Raw genomic sequence first — 12,659 nt, 5'->3', positions numbered from 1 at the left:
TGATGCAAAGTGAGTAGATGTGCAGGAGGGGAACTGGCTTCACAGGTAGGAGAAAAGCATGAAGAAAGGTGAAGATTTGAGAGTTTACTAAGTGGCTGTCCTAGTTTCTGCCAATATCCTGATAACACATCCAGTTTATTGTATGTCCCAGATTTTTACTTTTTTTTTTTTTTTGATTTTTTGGCCACACTGCACGGCATGTGGGATCTTATTTCCCTGACCAGGGATTGAACCCGCGCCCCCTGCATTAGAAGCTCAGAGTCTTAACCACTGGAACACCAGGAAAGTCCCCCGATTTTTACTTTTTAAATGAAGTGCTATTATTAATAGTTACATTAAAAGAAGTTAGAATGGGTTTTCATAGACATTCATTTTGTGCTTCTGTCTTCGGCCATAGCCTCATCTAGTGTTGTGTTTAATGCATGAGGTGGATGGAGCTCCCACTTTACGATGTCCTATAAAATCTGAAAGGTGGCCAGTAGGAGCCTGTGTCTTTTTTCCCCAATGCTTTCCAGATGCAACTTAACTAACATTGCCCTTTAGAGGACAGTGTGTAGGATGCTTGCTGATACCACTAACTGTGTTTGCTCTGAGTGGCTGAGGACAGCCAACTCCGTCAGGTTTTGGGTGGTGGTAGGAGAAATGTTTGAGCCAATGTCTCTATAAGCCCCTTGGTATATATCAGACAGTTGTGCCAAGCTGCAGTCTGTGAGATGCATGATGCCTGGTTACCAGTTGGCAGAATTAGTGGGAAATATGGGGAATTGTAGGCTAGATAGATGTTTGGGGAGTAGAGGCAGAGCAGTCCTGCCAGAATTAAAAGCACATGGAGAATAGGCTGAATTCCCTTGCTGCAGGGGTTTGGTCACTTACTGTATGGTCTAAATGTACCACTATTTCTATATTATATTGCTTGGTAACTTTTTATATAGTTTATAGTAAACCCTTTTGGCAGCAGTCATCTCCAAAAAGTAAACAAATTTTTAAAATGTGTTTTTAGGGAATAATTAAGAACTTAATTTTCACTTGTCAAGAGAGTAAATAAATGTATTAATATAACTTGTCCATGATTTAGTTGATATAATTAAATTCCACCTCAGGGGCCGTAATCATATCATTAATCACATGAAAACCAGAAGACCCAAGTCTTCTGAAGAAACGTTAGTGTTTATGTCAAAAGTTAGTTGTTGTTGTTGTTTTTTTAATAGGAAGCATGTCCAAAGATGACGATTTAATATGCAGCTGTAGGAGGTGTATTTTCATGTCATTCTGTGAGACTGGACTTTTATCTAGAGCAAATGAAAATGCACAAAATTAGTTGATACCAAATTTTTTCGTGTGTGTGTGAAAAGTGAGGTCATAGCTGTTAATATGCTAGCTCTTAGCAGAAGTAGTTCATTAACAGTTGAATCTGCCAGTTTTATATCAGTGACATCAGATGCTTCAAATAGAAAACTCATTAATTTGGTTCTCATAATGGTTTTAATGTTTTTCACCTAATTATTGGATTCAAAATAAAATTTTTGGAAATTCACTCTATCAAAGTTGAAACATCTGACATTATTCTGAATGCTATTGTTAAACATCAAAGATAAAAGTATTTCTTTTAGTGGTGATAATAAGGATACAAATTTTCGTGGAACATGACAACATGGTAAAAGTAATTCTCTTTTTGAATTAAGAAAACCAGTGGAGCAGAAATGTACTGGGAATGGGTTGTAGTGGTGGACATAATATGGTCCAAACAAGCTTCTACCAATGGAAATAAAAACTAGCGGTCGTCATTTACACATACTTTAATATACACTGTTTGGGTAATTGAATTACAAAATTCTTGTGATGTCTGATGTGATGTCTGATGTTGAATTAAAATAAAATTAGTGTGGCAGTATATACTTTCTCTTGTTGCTGCCCATCACCTAATGCACTATAAAAATGTTTGAGTTTTTTGAAGAATTTTTTTATAAATCAATTTAAGTGCCCTATAATGATAGGAACTTTTTTTTTTTTTAAGGAGTCTTGCGTTTTGGCTGCATTGTGTTCAAAATCAATTGGAAATCTTTTATGTATTCAATTAACAGAGTTCAAAAAAATTTCAGCTTTTACAACTTTTACCAAATTGTAGTTATTGAAAGCAAACTTTCAAACAGGAAGACATTGAAATTTATCTTGAAGAGGAAAAATGAGAGTTTAAATCATGTACAGGATTTAATTTAATAATGTATAATTGTACTTTTGAATATCCCTACTGTGTTAGTCTGCTAAGGGCTGACTAATACTACAGACTGGGTGGTTTAAACCACTGTGGAAATTAATTTTTTCACAGTTCTGGAAGCTAGAAGTCCAAGATCAAGTTGCCTTCAGGGTTGGTTTCTGGTGAGGTCTTTTCCTTGCTTTTAGACGGCTACCTTTTCACTGTCTCCTCACATGGCCTTTTCTCTGTGCATGTGTAGAGAGAGCTCCAGTGTCTTTTCTTCTTCTTCAAAGGATACCAGTCCTGTTGGATTAGGGCCTCACCATTATGACCTCATTTAACCTTAATTATCTTCTTAAAGGCCCTATCTCCAAATACAGTCACACTGGGGGTTGAGCTTCAACATATGAATTTTGAGAGGGATACAGTTCAGTCTGTAACATCTACCTAGGAGGAATCTTTTCTTTGTAACCTTTTGTTATGAAATTTTCAATTATACAAAATATATACTAGCAGAGACCAGAATAAGGAGTCCCCTCCCATGTGCCTATGAACCATCTTCGACAATTATTAACTCATGACTGGTCCTGTTTCATCTATATTTCCCCACTCCATCCCATATTATTTTGAAACAAACCCAATATATCATTTCATTTTTAAATGTTTTAGTATGTATCTCTAAAAAAATAACCAAGTACCATTGTACTTAAGATATTAATAATAATTTGCCAAAAACTTTTGACTGAGCTTTTGATTTTAACTGAATAAATTTTTTTTCTATTCTAGAATAGAATGTAATTGAGAAGGCCTATAATTTATAAATTTGTAAGTTTGATGACACTTACAAAGAATCATAAATTTGATGAATTATTTGGTGAATTTTGTCCTGTTAAAAATATTTGTTGAAGAAAGGTACTCTAAATGGAGGCCAAAAGACAGGACCCAAGAAAAATATTTATAAGCTTCAGTATTAACAAATCTAGAATTCAGAATATCCTCTGTTTAGCAGCAGTTGCTCTGAGCTTCCTAGTTATCTCAGTACATTAAAAAAAATTTTTCCCGGCTTTATTGACATATAATTGACATACTGTGTAAGGTATACAACGTGATAAGATTTGATACATGTATATATTGTGAAATGATTACCACAGTAGCATTAGTTAACACCTCTATCACCTCACCTCTGTCACCTTTGTGTGTGTGTGATGATAACATTTAAGATCTACTCTTTTAGCAATTTTCAAGTGTGTAATGCAGTATTGTTAACTATAGTCACCATGCTGTATGTTAGATCCCCAGAACTTATTTATCTTATCACTGGAAGTTTGTATGCTTTGACCAACATCTCCCCACTTTCCCGTGCCCCCAACTCCTGGCAACCACCATTCTACTATTTCTCTGAGTTTGGCATTTTTAGATTCCACATACAAGTGAGAGCATATGGTATTTGTCTTTCTCTGTCTAACTTATTTCACTTAGCATAATGCCCTCAAAGTTCATCCATGTTGTTGCCAAAGGCAAGATTTCCTTCTTTTTCGTGGCTGAATAATATTTCACCCTGTGTGTGCACACACTCACACAATTTCTTTATACATTCATCGACTGACAGACACTTAGTTTGTTTACATGTCTCAGCTATTGTGAATAATGCTGCAGTGAACATGAGGGTGCAGATATCTCTTCGAGGAGTGATTTCATTTCCTTCAGCTATATACTCAGCAGTGAGATTGCTGGATTATATGGTGGTTCTATTTTTATTTATTTATTTACTTATTTATTTATTTACTTATTTTTGGCTGTGTTGGGTCTTCGTTTCTGTGCGAGGGCTTTCTCCCGTTGCGGCGAGCGGGGGCCACTCTTCATCGCGGTGCGCGGGCCTCTCACTGTCGCGGCCTCTCCCGTTGCGGAGCACAGGCTCCAGACGCGCAGGCTCAGTAATTGTGGCTCACGGGCTTAGTTGCTCCACGGCATGTGGGATCTTCCCAGACCAGGGCTCGAACCTGTGTCCCCTGCACTGGCAGGCAGATTCTTAACCACTGGGCCACCAGGGAAGCCCGGTGGTTCTATTTTTAATTTTTCCTCAATACATTTAGAAAGAATATTTTCTCAGCTAAAATCATTATGACCTACAGAGAAGAGTCAATCAAAAGTTTTAACAATTCTAAATGTATTAACAATAAATTTGACAATTAACAATAAAGAACAACTTTGAAGTAGACAGCAGGCAATTTTATGAAAAAATTAAAAGTACTAAGATACTGAAAAAATTATCAGAAAATATCAATGACATGGTATTAGAATTAGATATGACTAAGGAACTGATTAGAGGATATGAATATTTGCTAAGAAAAACTGATTTTAATTCTGTAATATATTAGAGAAATATGCAAATGTCACAAATATATAGCTTGCTTAATGTTCCTTTTGTTATTTTTAAATTTCAGATAATCAGAATTTACAATTTTTTAATATACTTTATTTTTCAATAAATAATTTTACTTTTAAAAATGGTTTTCGAATAGAACCATTTTAGGTCCCCTGTTATATCAGTAGTAAAACCAATTTGACAATCAACAGTTTGTTGGTCAATAAATAAGGTCTTTTTAAGGTCCTATAATTTTAGTGATTTTTTAATTTCTTGTTTCATTTTTAAAAATGTTGCAGTGTGAACAGTACATTATGTGGTTGCCTCACTAAGCTTTATCGAGATCCTGCTGTGAACCAGACACGGATGTGGGAATGAACTGGGCTGTGTCAGCCTATCAGCAGAGAGCAGAAAGTTTCCACTGGGAAATGATATGGACAGAACTAGTTTGTGAAGGGCCTTAAGTGCCTTTCTTCAGGATTAGTAACCCTACAGATATGGAAGTCTGTTGTGGTTTTGAATAAAAGAGTGATATGACAAAAGTGATATTCTAGGAAGTTTAAATAAGGGATGAATGTCATGGATGAGTGATCAGTGGCTTTAGCAGTGAGGATGGAAAGATAGAACAGGTTGACGCTCCTTATAAAGGAAAATTTTCTGGGCCTTATTCACTGGATTGGCAGCATTGAGGGAGAGTTCGGGATCTGAGAACATGCCGGTTTTCTCAATTGTTTGGTTAAAAAGGAAATGTCCCTATTGATAGATACTTTCCCTTCCTCCTGAATTCTCTGTGTCTTCGGTAGGGGAAGATGATGTGTTTTGAGTGTTGAATGTGAAGAGATGTTGCTGTGTAGAGAGGGCTCACAGTCCAAGCCTGGAGCCTAGGAGTGAGGCCAAGAACTGAGCTTGCAGGCTGGGGCCTTTCTGTGGAAGTAAGGTGAATCCGTGCAAGTGAATGAATTCTTGACAGAAAACTGTGTTGGAAGAGAACACGAGGCAAAATCTTGAACTTCGGGCATCTCCAGGGGTTGGAGGAAGGTAGAAGAAGTAGCACCAGTGAAATATGATTCAAACAAAATATACCAGAGTCTTGGTCAGAGGGATAGAAGGACCCCAAAGAAGGGAGTCATGGAAACTAAAGGAAGAACAAGTATCAGTAAGAAATGTCACGTGTAGTGATATAGTCTAAAGAGCGCTAAGAAGAGTTTATTGGATTTGGAGCTCACTAATGACCTTCAAAACCAGCTTCAGGAGGCGAAAGAGTGTGTGGCCGCTGAGGAAATGGACATAACATCCATAGACTGTTCTTTTTAGGAGCATGTCAAGGAAATGAGAGTCAAAATGTAGAGTATTGTACCAAGGGGCAGAAGAGTCAAGTAAAACTTTTCAAGATACTGGAGACCTTTATGTGGTTGAATCCAGTGAGTGAAGGAGAGATTGAATGTTATAGAGAGAGATGGGTTGCTAACCTAGGGAATGGCATTCTAGGAAAGAGTGAAATGAGAAGAGATGAAGGCATTAGCTCTGGGAACAGAATAATGTTTCCAACGAGACAGGAAAGAAGATGAGAGCATTAATATTATAATAGCAGTTTCTATTTATTAAGCATCTTCTATAGTGTAAGCTAGAATATAAGTGTAAATGAACTCTTTATAAAATCATTGTGAGGTATTGGGGGAGGGGTTACGAAAGAATTGTGTTGAGATGTGGCCTCTTGCTCTCCTGTGGTTTATATGGGCTAAATGGAGAGAAGAGGCAGAAGTAACTCTTCCTATGACCAAGGGGTAGAGTAAATAGACGCCATGCTTTGGGTGCCTAGTGATGGCGTTATGAAAAGGATGTAAGGCCTGATGGAGATGTTGTGAACTAGGAATGGTTGGGATTTAGATAGGAGGCAAAAATTAGGAAAATATGTTTCGGGAAAGGAGACTAGCAGATGCAAAAATCAAGCATGTAGCAAGCAAAGGTTTCTTGGTAGCTGTAGCTTTTGACTATTTATTCTTAAATTCAGTTGTAATAATAATTCTAGCAGCCAACGTTGAGTATTTACTAGGTGCCAGGTACTATTCTAAGCATTTTGCATATAGTTTTAATCCTCAGCCCAATCCCCGAGGTACTTACTGTTATTCCCCTCATTTCACAGATGAGGAAATAGAGGGTTAATTAATTTACACGAGATCCCACAGCTTATGAGGGGTGGTGCTGGGACTGGGGCAGGGCTTTCTGATTTCAGAGTGCTTACTCTTAACCTCTTCATTGTTTTGCCTCTAGAGGATGTTGTCTTATTTAGGAAGGAATGGCAGATTTGGCTGAGGTCAAGTTAGACGTTATGGAAAGCCTTGAATACAAGACTGTCGGGTTTGAACATTTTTCTTTAATACATAACCATTGGGGCTTTCATCAGGAGCAAAGTGAAGTTGTAACTTTGACGTAATGGGACAGTCCAGCACATGACAGCGGGTGACTCTCTGTGAGACCAGGGAGTTTTAGAGGAATCAAGGCAGCCCTTCCCTGCCCGTGCTATATGTAAGACTAGACTTCCACGATGTAGTACTCTGATAGAATTGTTAATTAACCTGAGAGCTTGTGTTCTTCTTCGATTGGTAGGGGTCAACTTTCTCTTTCATTTCAGTTTTTGAAAGAAGAAATGTTTTTATTTGAAATGGAGTTAGAGTTTCTGTTGTGCACTTGTGTTACTGTGGTGGGGAGGTTCGAGGAGATTGGAGCTTACATTCCAGTGGAGAAGAGAGAATAAACATATGCGAATAATATGTAGAGAAAAAAGAGATTCTTTCCTTTTTGTTCTTCCTTTCTCATATTGGTAAGCAATAAAAAATGAAACTCTTAAGGTCTAACTTGCATAACTGCCAAGAAATACGAGCACTGTGATAACATCTGGGCTGTAGCTGGGACTAAGGGGTAGAGGGGAGGGCAGAGCTCTGCGGCCATAGACCTGACTCTGAATCCTAGTAATCCCAAGGTAAATCACTTCATCTTTCTGAGCTTCAGTTTCCTCATTTGTAAAGTGGAGATAATAATCTCTATCTCAATTTGCTGTTGGGAAAATTAGAGCCAATATGTAAAAAGTATCTAGCATACTTCCTGGCCCATAGTAAGTTCTCAGTTGTCGTGGAGTTTTCTGTCCTGCTCATTGCGGTGTGGTAGAAAATCATTGTTACCCCATTATCTGGAGCCTAAAGATAGGGAGATATATCTCACAGGAGAGTTTTCCTGCAGATGATATGTAAGCACCCATGTTACCTCACATGTGAATTCTCTGGAAAAAGTAGGCAAATAGAAGAACCAGTGGTAACCAAGTCTAGGACAGGAATAAGAGGAGGACACTAAACAATTAATACCCTTTCTAGTAAAAGAAAAAAAAGTGTGTATAAAATTTAGTTGCTCTTGTAGTTTAAAAGAAGACACTGACATAGAGGAAACTTTTGAGAGAGGGAGAGAAGCTGGCAGGTTAAGACTTGTGTTTTCTTAGGGAGGAGAACTTAGTATTTAATAGTAAATGAGAAATTTGGTTACGAAAGAGTTGGTGGTGCACATTTTTAAAAAATAAGAGCAGCAAGCATCATTTTAGGAAAAGATATTACCAGACAACATTGATAGCTCTCTTGGATTTGGCTTGGGTCATTTCCTGTTTAATGAAGCCACATTCAACAACTTATCTGCATTTGGGGTCATGGGAATGAGTCAGGGATGTAGAAAGGAGAGAATGGAGAATGTAGCTTGGCTTCAGGATTCAATTATAACGTGTTACACTTTATTATATGGGACATCAGAAAAATTCAGTCAATCCTGTAAGGAAAATTAGTTAAAAAAAAAGTGAAGCTACTGATTATTCATTCATTCTGCAGAGACCTTGAGGAGGAAGGAAATTTGAATAGTAGGCTCATAATTTAAGAAAGAAAATTGTAATACATAAGTAAATGGCACCTATTGCAGATGTGCTTTAAATACCCTTGTAAAAATTAACTTTTAAAAGTAATCCATGCCCATTGTCCAGTGGTGCTTAGTGTTCAATTTCTATTTTAATTATTGAGGTTTAGTAAGTATTGCAGTCACTCTCTTCATCACATGTATTGCACACCAGAAACCAGGAACTGTTGTGTGGCTTTAGGCAAATCATTTCCTTTCTAGGCCTCATTTTCCTCACCGCCTCTTTTCAATTGATTTCTAAGCCTGTAATTGAACTGATTTCCTCCTAGTTTGTCAACCCTGCTGATTCTAAGTATTCTATTTGCATCATCAGTGTACTTGTTCTGCCACTAGATGGCATTAATGTACCTTTGAACCCTGTCACCTCCAGGTTTTCAGAATCTGAGGTCTGAAGGAGCCTTGGAATTTTTGCTTAATCCACCTCCCCCCACCCCCCATTTAACAACTGGGGAACTAAGACTCAGAGGTTAAGTGACATGGCCAAGGTCATACAGTACCTTAGAACCTCTTGAATCCCAGTCATTTCTCTTTCCCTCCATTCCACTGTTTCTGTAGGGGGCTTTTGAGGGAAATTCAAAGAGAGATCATGTTTTCTTCAACCATTCCTGCTTTTTGATGATTATCTTAAAAATAATTTAAAACCATTCTTCAAGTGCATATATCATCATATTAAGATAAATAGTTGGTCTGCTTTTGTGTTTCTGTACTGGCTCCCTCAGAGGAAAAAGCTAGACTGTCAGCTTCTAAAGATCACTGCCCTGCCTATAGCTTGCCTGCCTTCACAATTTGCCTTGGAAATAAGCTCCACAGAAATCTCCACCAGAGCCTCTCTGTCAGACGATTATCTTTCTCCATTCTTGCCCAGTCCCTTGGTAAGAGATTTGCCTTTCAGCTCTTTCCTCCAACCAAACATAGCCATCCATTCTTCTGCTTCATCTTTGTCCACTTGCCTAATCAAGAGAGCTTTTGGAGGGGGGAAGTAGATAATGCCCTGGTTCTTAAAAAATTGGTCTCCTGGGTTTTCCCAGCACATGTTAATTGGACTCTTTCCTTCCCCCCAACACCCTGCCCTCTCTACTGGTGACAAGGATGGCGCTGCCGTAAATCGTGGCTGTGTGTGGGCAGACGGTGTAGCGGGGGGCGGCGTGGTCACACGGAGATGAAGTGGGCTCTGGAGTTGCACTGACTGGGCCTCGAATCTCTCCTCTCTCGCTGACTGCCTCTGGTCCATGGTCACCTCTTTAATGAGGGTGATATTTACTGCCTCGCAAGGCTGTTGTGAGGAATAGATGAGGTTAATGTGTGGAAAGCTCGCAGTATCAGTGCTTGGCAAACATTGTAGGTGCTCATTAAGTGCTAATTATTCTGGTTGCTGTTGTATGGAGAGAACAGCAGTGACTATAGTATATGAAGAGTTGGAGCCCAAGGGAGGGTGTCAGCCAGAGGAGCTAGTTTTTTCAATGGAGAAGAAAGGGAGGGATGCAGGTGTGCCAGGGTCTGTGTCAGTGTTTTGGAGAAATAGTGTAGAAGTGTGCTGCCCAGTACGGTAGCCACTAGCCACATGTGGCAGTTGAGCACTTGAAATGTGGCTGGTCCAAATTGAGATGCTGTAAGTGTAGGACACACATCAGGTTTCAATGATGTCATATGAAAAAAATGAACATAAAATATCTCGATAATTTTGTATATTGATAACATGTTGAAATGATAATATTTTGGATATGTAGAGTTAAGTAAAATATGTTATTAAAATTTATTTCACCCATTTCTTTTTAAAATGGCTACTAGCAAATGTAATGAGGCTAGCATTATATTTCTATCTGATAGCATTGGACTAGAAGATAGAGACCTTTGGTACTCAACCATGTACAACTTTAATTTGGGGAATCATGTGAGTGTTTTTTTCTTTTTTTTGGAAGCTTCTTTTGATTTTTTTTTCTTTCATTATGTTCTGTTCTTCAGAGCATGACCATCCTAAATCAAGATGCCAGTGGATAATATAGGTTAAGTAATAGTTTAAAATGAAAAGAGTAAGAGGCACTGAATATTCTCCTTAGTCCCCCAAATTCTGAGGACCTCAGTTGAGATGCAAGGTATGAATGCAGTTTTGATGGTTTAGTGGGTCAGCCAGAAGCAGTTAGAAGATCCTAGAGTTTTTTTTTTTTAAGCCATTTCATGATTTCAAAGAATAGGATGTGTACAGAAGTCATCTCCCATCATAATTATATGTTATCAGTAGATGAAAACCTACTAGCAGTTAATGATTCTAGAATTTTTTTCAGATGCAAATTAAAAAGCAATTACACAAATTACCAAGAGCAAAAAGAAAAGAGAATCATAATACTATATATTAAATTGTCATCTGCCTGGTTTTCATCAAATTTATTTTGGTTTTAGGACATTGGTTACAAAATATTGACTTGCTTTAAAAACCTAAAGATCAACAGTAATCTCATCACCAGCTTGTGTTAGAGCTGTGAGATAATTGCTAATTTCAGACATTTGTAACCTTTGTTTTTTCAGGTGGATTGAAAAATAAAGTTCTTTATTTACATCTTAAATTTACACTTGCTGTTTTTTATAACACATGTGAAATAGTTTTGTGGGGAGTTTGTTCTTTGCTGGTGCAGGAAGCAAGCAGGGCACATGCATTTTGAGAACTTTGAGGGCAATTCTCATTTTTCTTGATTTAGTCCCAGAATGAGGTATACCTCATTCCAAGTAAACTTGCTGCCATGATTTATTGGGGTATAAGATGCTGTCAATTGTAAGAGGCACATGTAAGTGCCACCTTGTATAGAAAATTGAATGCTGCCAATAAAACTCTGATCAGCTATGGGTTATTAAGATGCATCTATTGCAGAGATGTTAAATGGGAAAAAAAAAGTGCACCTTATAAGTGATGAAATATAATACACAGATTTTGAAACTTTCAACTAGGTTAGAAGTAAGAGAGCTTGTTTTATATGTTGTTTTATACATTAGCATCAGACTTTAGGCCCTTCCAAAATGAGTAACATTTAGTGAGTATGGAACTCTTTTCAATTAATTCTGTAAATAACCAGACAGAAGCAAAGTGTAATACGCTAATTTTTAAGTTGCTAGAGTCCCGTGATTGAGAAAAGTGAACTTATAACTTTATTTCCACCTAGTACCTCTGCATCCCCCCCACCCCCCCAAACACACAGCCACCCCATTTCTAGCCATTACCTATACCTCTAACAAAATCTCTCAAAGTCTCCTCATAGCAGTTATTTATAGCCTCTTGTGAATTCAAGGCAAAGTGTTAAATTGCCCAAGGATGTTTGCTTTCTAAGCCTTATCTCTGATTATCGGCTAAAAATCTATATCTGCTTAAAATCTATATCTGCTTAAAGAAATTTCAGGCCTCAACTGGCCACATGGAGCAAGTTTTGTAGGAATGGCAGGGGGAGGAGGGTGTAGGGGCAGCTTCCTACTTGCCTCTGTGGAAGGCTACGGACAGATAACAGAGCACCTCATTTCCTTTCCCACCCTAGAGTGTTCAACCAAGTCTGTCTGCTGGCTTACTGCCTTTGTACTGGAAGTCAAAGAAAGTAAGAAAGTAAGCTGCATTCTGCTGCTGGCCTTACTAACTATATCTAAAAGGAAAGCAAAGTTGTAATAGCTGCATTTCTGACTAATTTCATTGAATTTTTATCAGTCTTATCTTCCTTTTGACAGAGGCTATTGAATTTTAAGGAAACCCTGTGATGTAAAGAATTCTTTTGTGATTTCAATAGCTACTTCCTAATTTACCTGTTTTCTGCATCTCTAAGTTTACAAATCATATTAACTTAAGTCAGGCTTTCCACTTTGAATGACTCTTTGGTAATCCAGATTCTCAGCCTGCTTTTTCTAAATTTTTTTTGGGCATGCCTAAACAGATCCATGCTAGGGCAATTTGGCTCTTGGTTAAACTGCAGAAGTATTTGTGGTCTAACTTGAAGATGGAAGCAAAAATTTTTCCTCTCAAGTTCGTAATACATTCATCAGTTGTGAACCTGCTGATGCTCTGTATACTTTTTACATAGTTACATAGATGTTCAGTAAAAATGTTAGATTAATCCCTCATTTATAATATCAGGGCTTGTCAACAGAGCTCTCCATTGCTTTCACGGAGTTGGTTAACAC

At 37.8% G+C, this 12,659-nt stretch overlaps 1 protein-coding gene across 6 annotated transcripts in view; it reads left to right on the top strand.

Moving 5' to 3' along the window:
• Positions 1–12,659, top strand: part of TTC27 (tetratricopeptide repeat domain 27) — a 183,897-nt gene that overhangs the window by 136,631 nt on the left and 34,607 nt on the right. For 5 of the 6 annotated variants that reach the window (XR_014234762.1, XM_082356717.1, XM_082356718.1 and 2 more), the window contains one exon: positions 12,026–12,082. The exons of the other annotated variant lie outside the window; for it this stretch is intronic. Coding sequence is in view for 4 of the 5 variants with exons in the window: in XM_082356717.1 (XP_082212843.1) it covers positions 12,026–12,082 (57 nt within the window). In the remaining variant the exon portion in view is untranslated. The remainder of the gene's footprint in view (positions 1–12,025; positions 12,083–12,659) is intronic. 6 annotated transcript variants of the gene reach the window in all.

This window comes from Balaenoptera borealis (assembly GCF_965194805.1).
Source record: "Balaenoptera borealis genome assembly, chromosome: 15".
NCBI classification, from domain to species: Eukaryota; Metazoa; Chordata; class Mammalia; order Artiodactyla; family Balaenopteridae; genus Balaenoptera; species Balaenoptera borealis.
The sequence above is the reverse complement of the archived record's forward strand: the minus strand, read 5'-3'. Positions and strand labels throughout refer to the sequence as shown.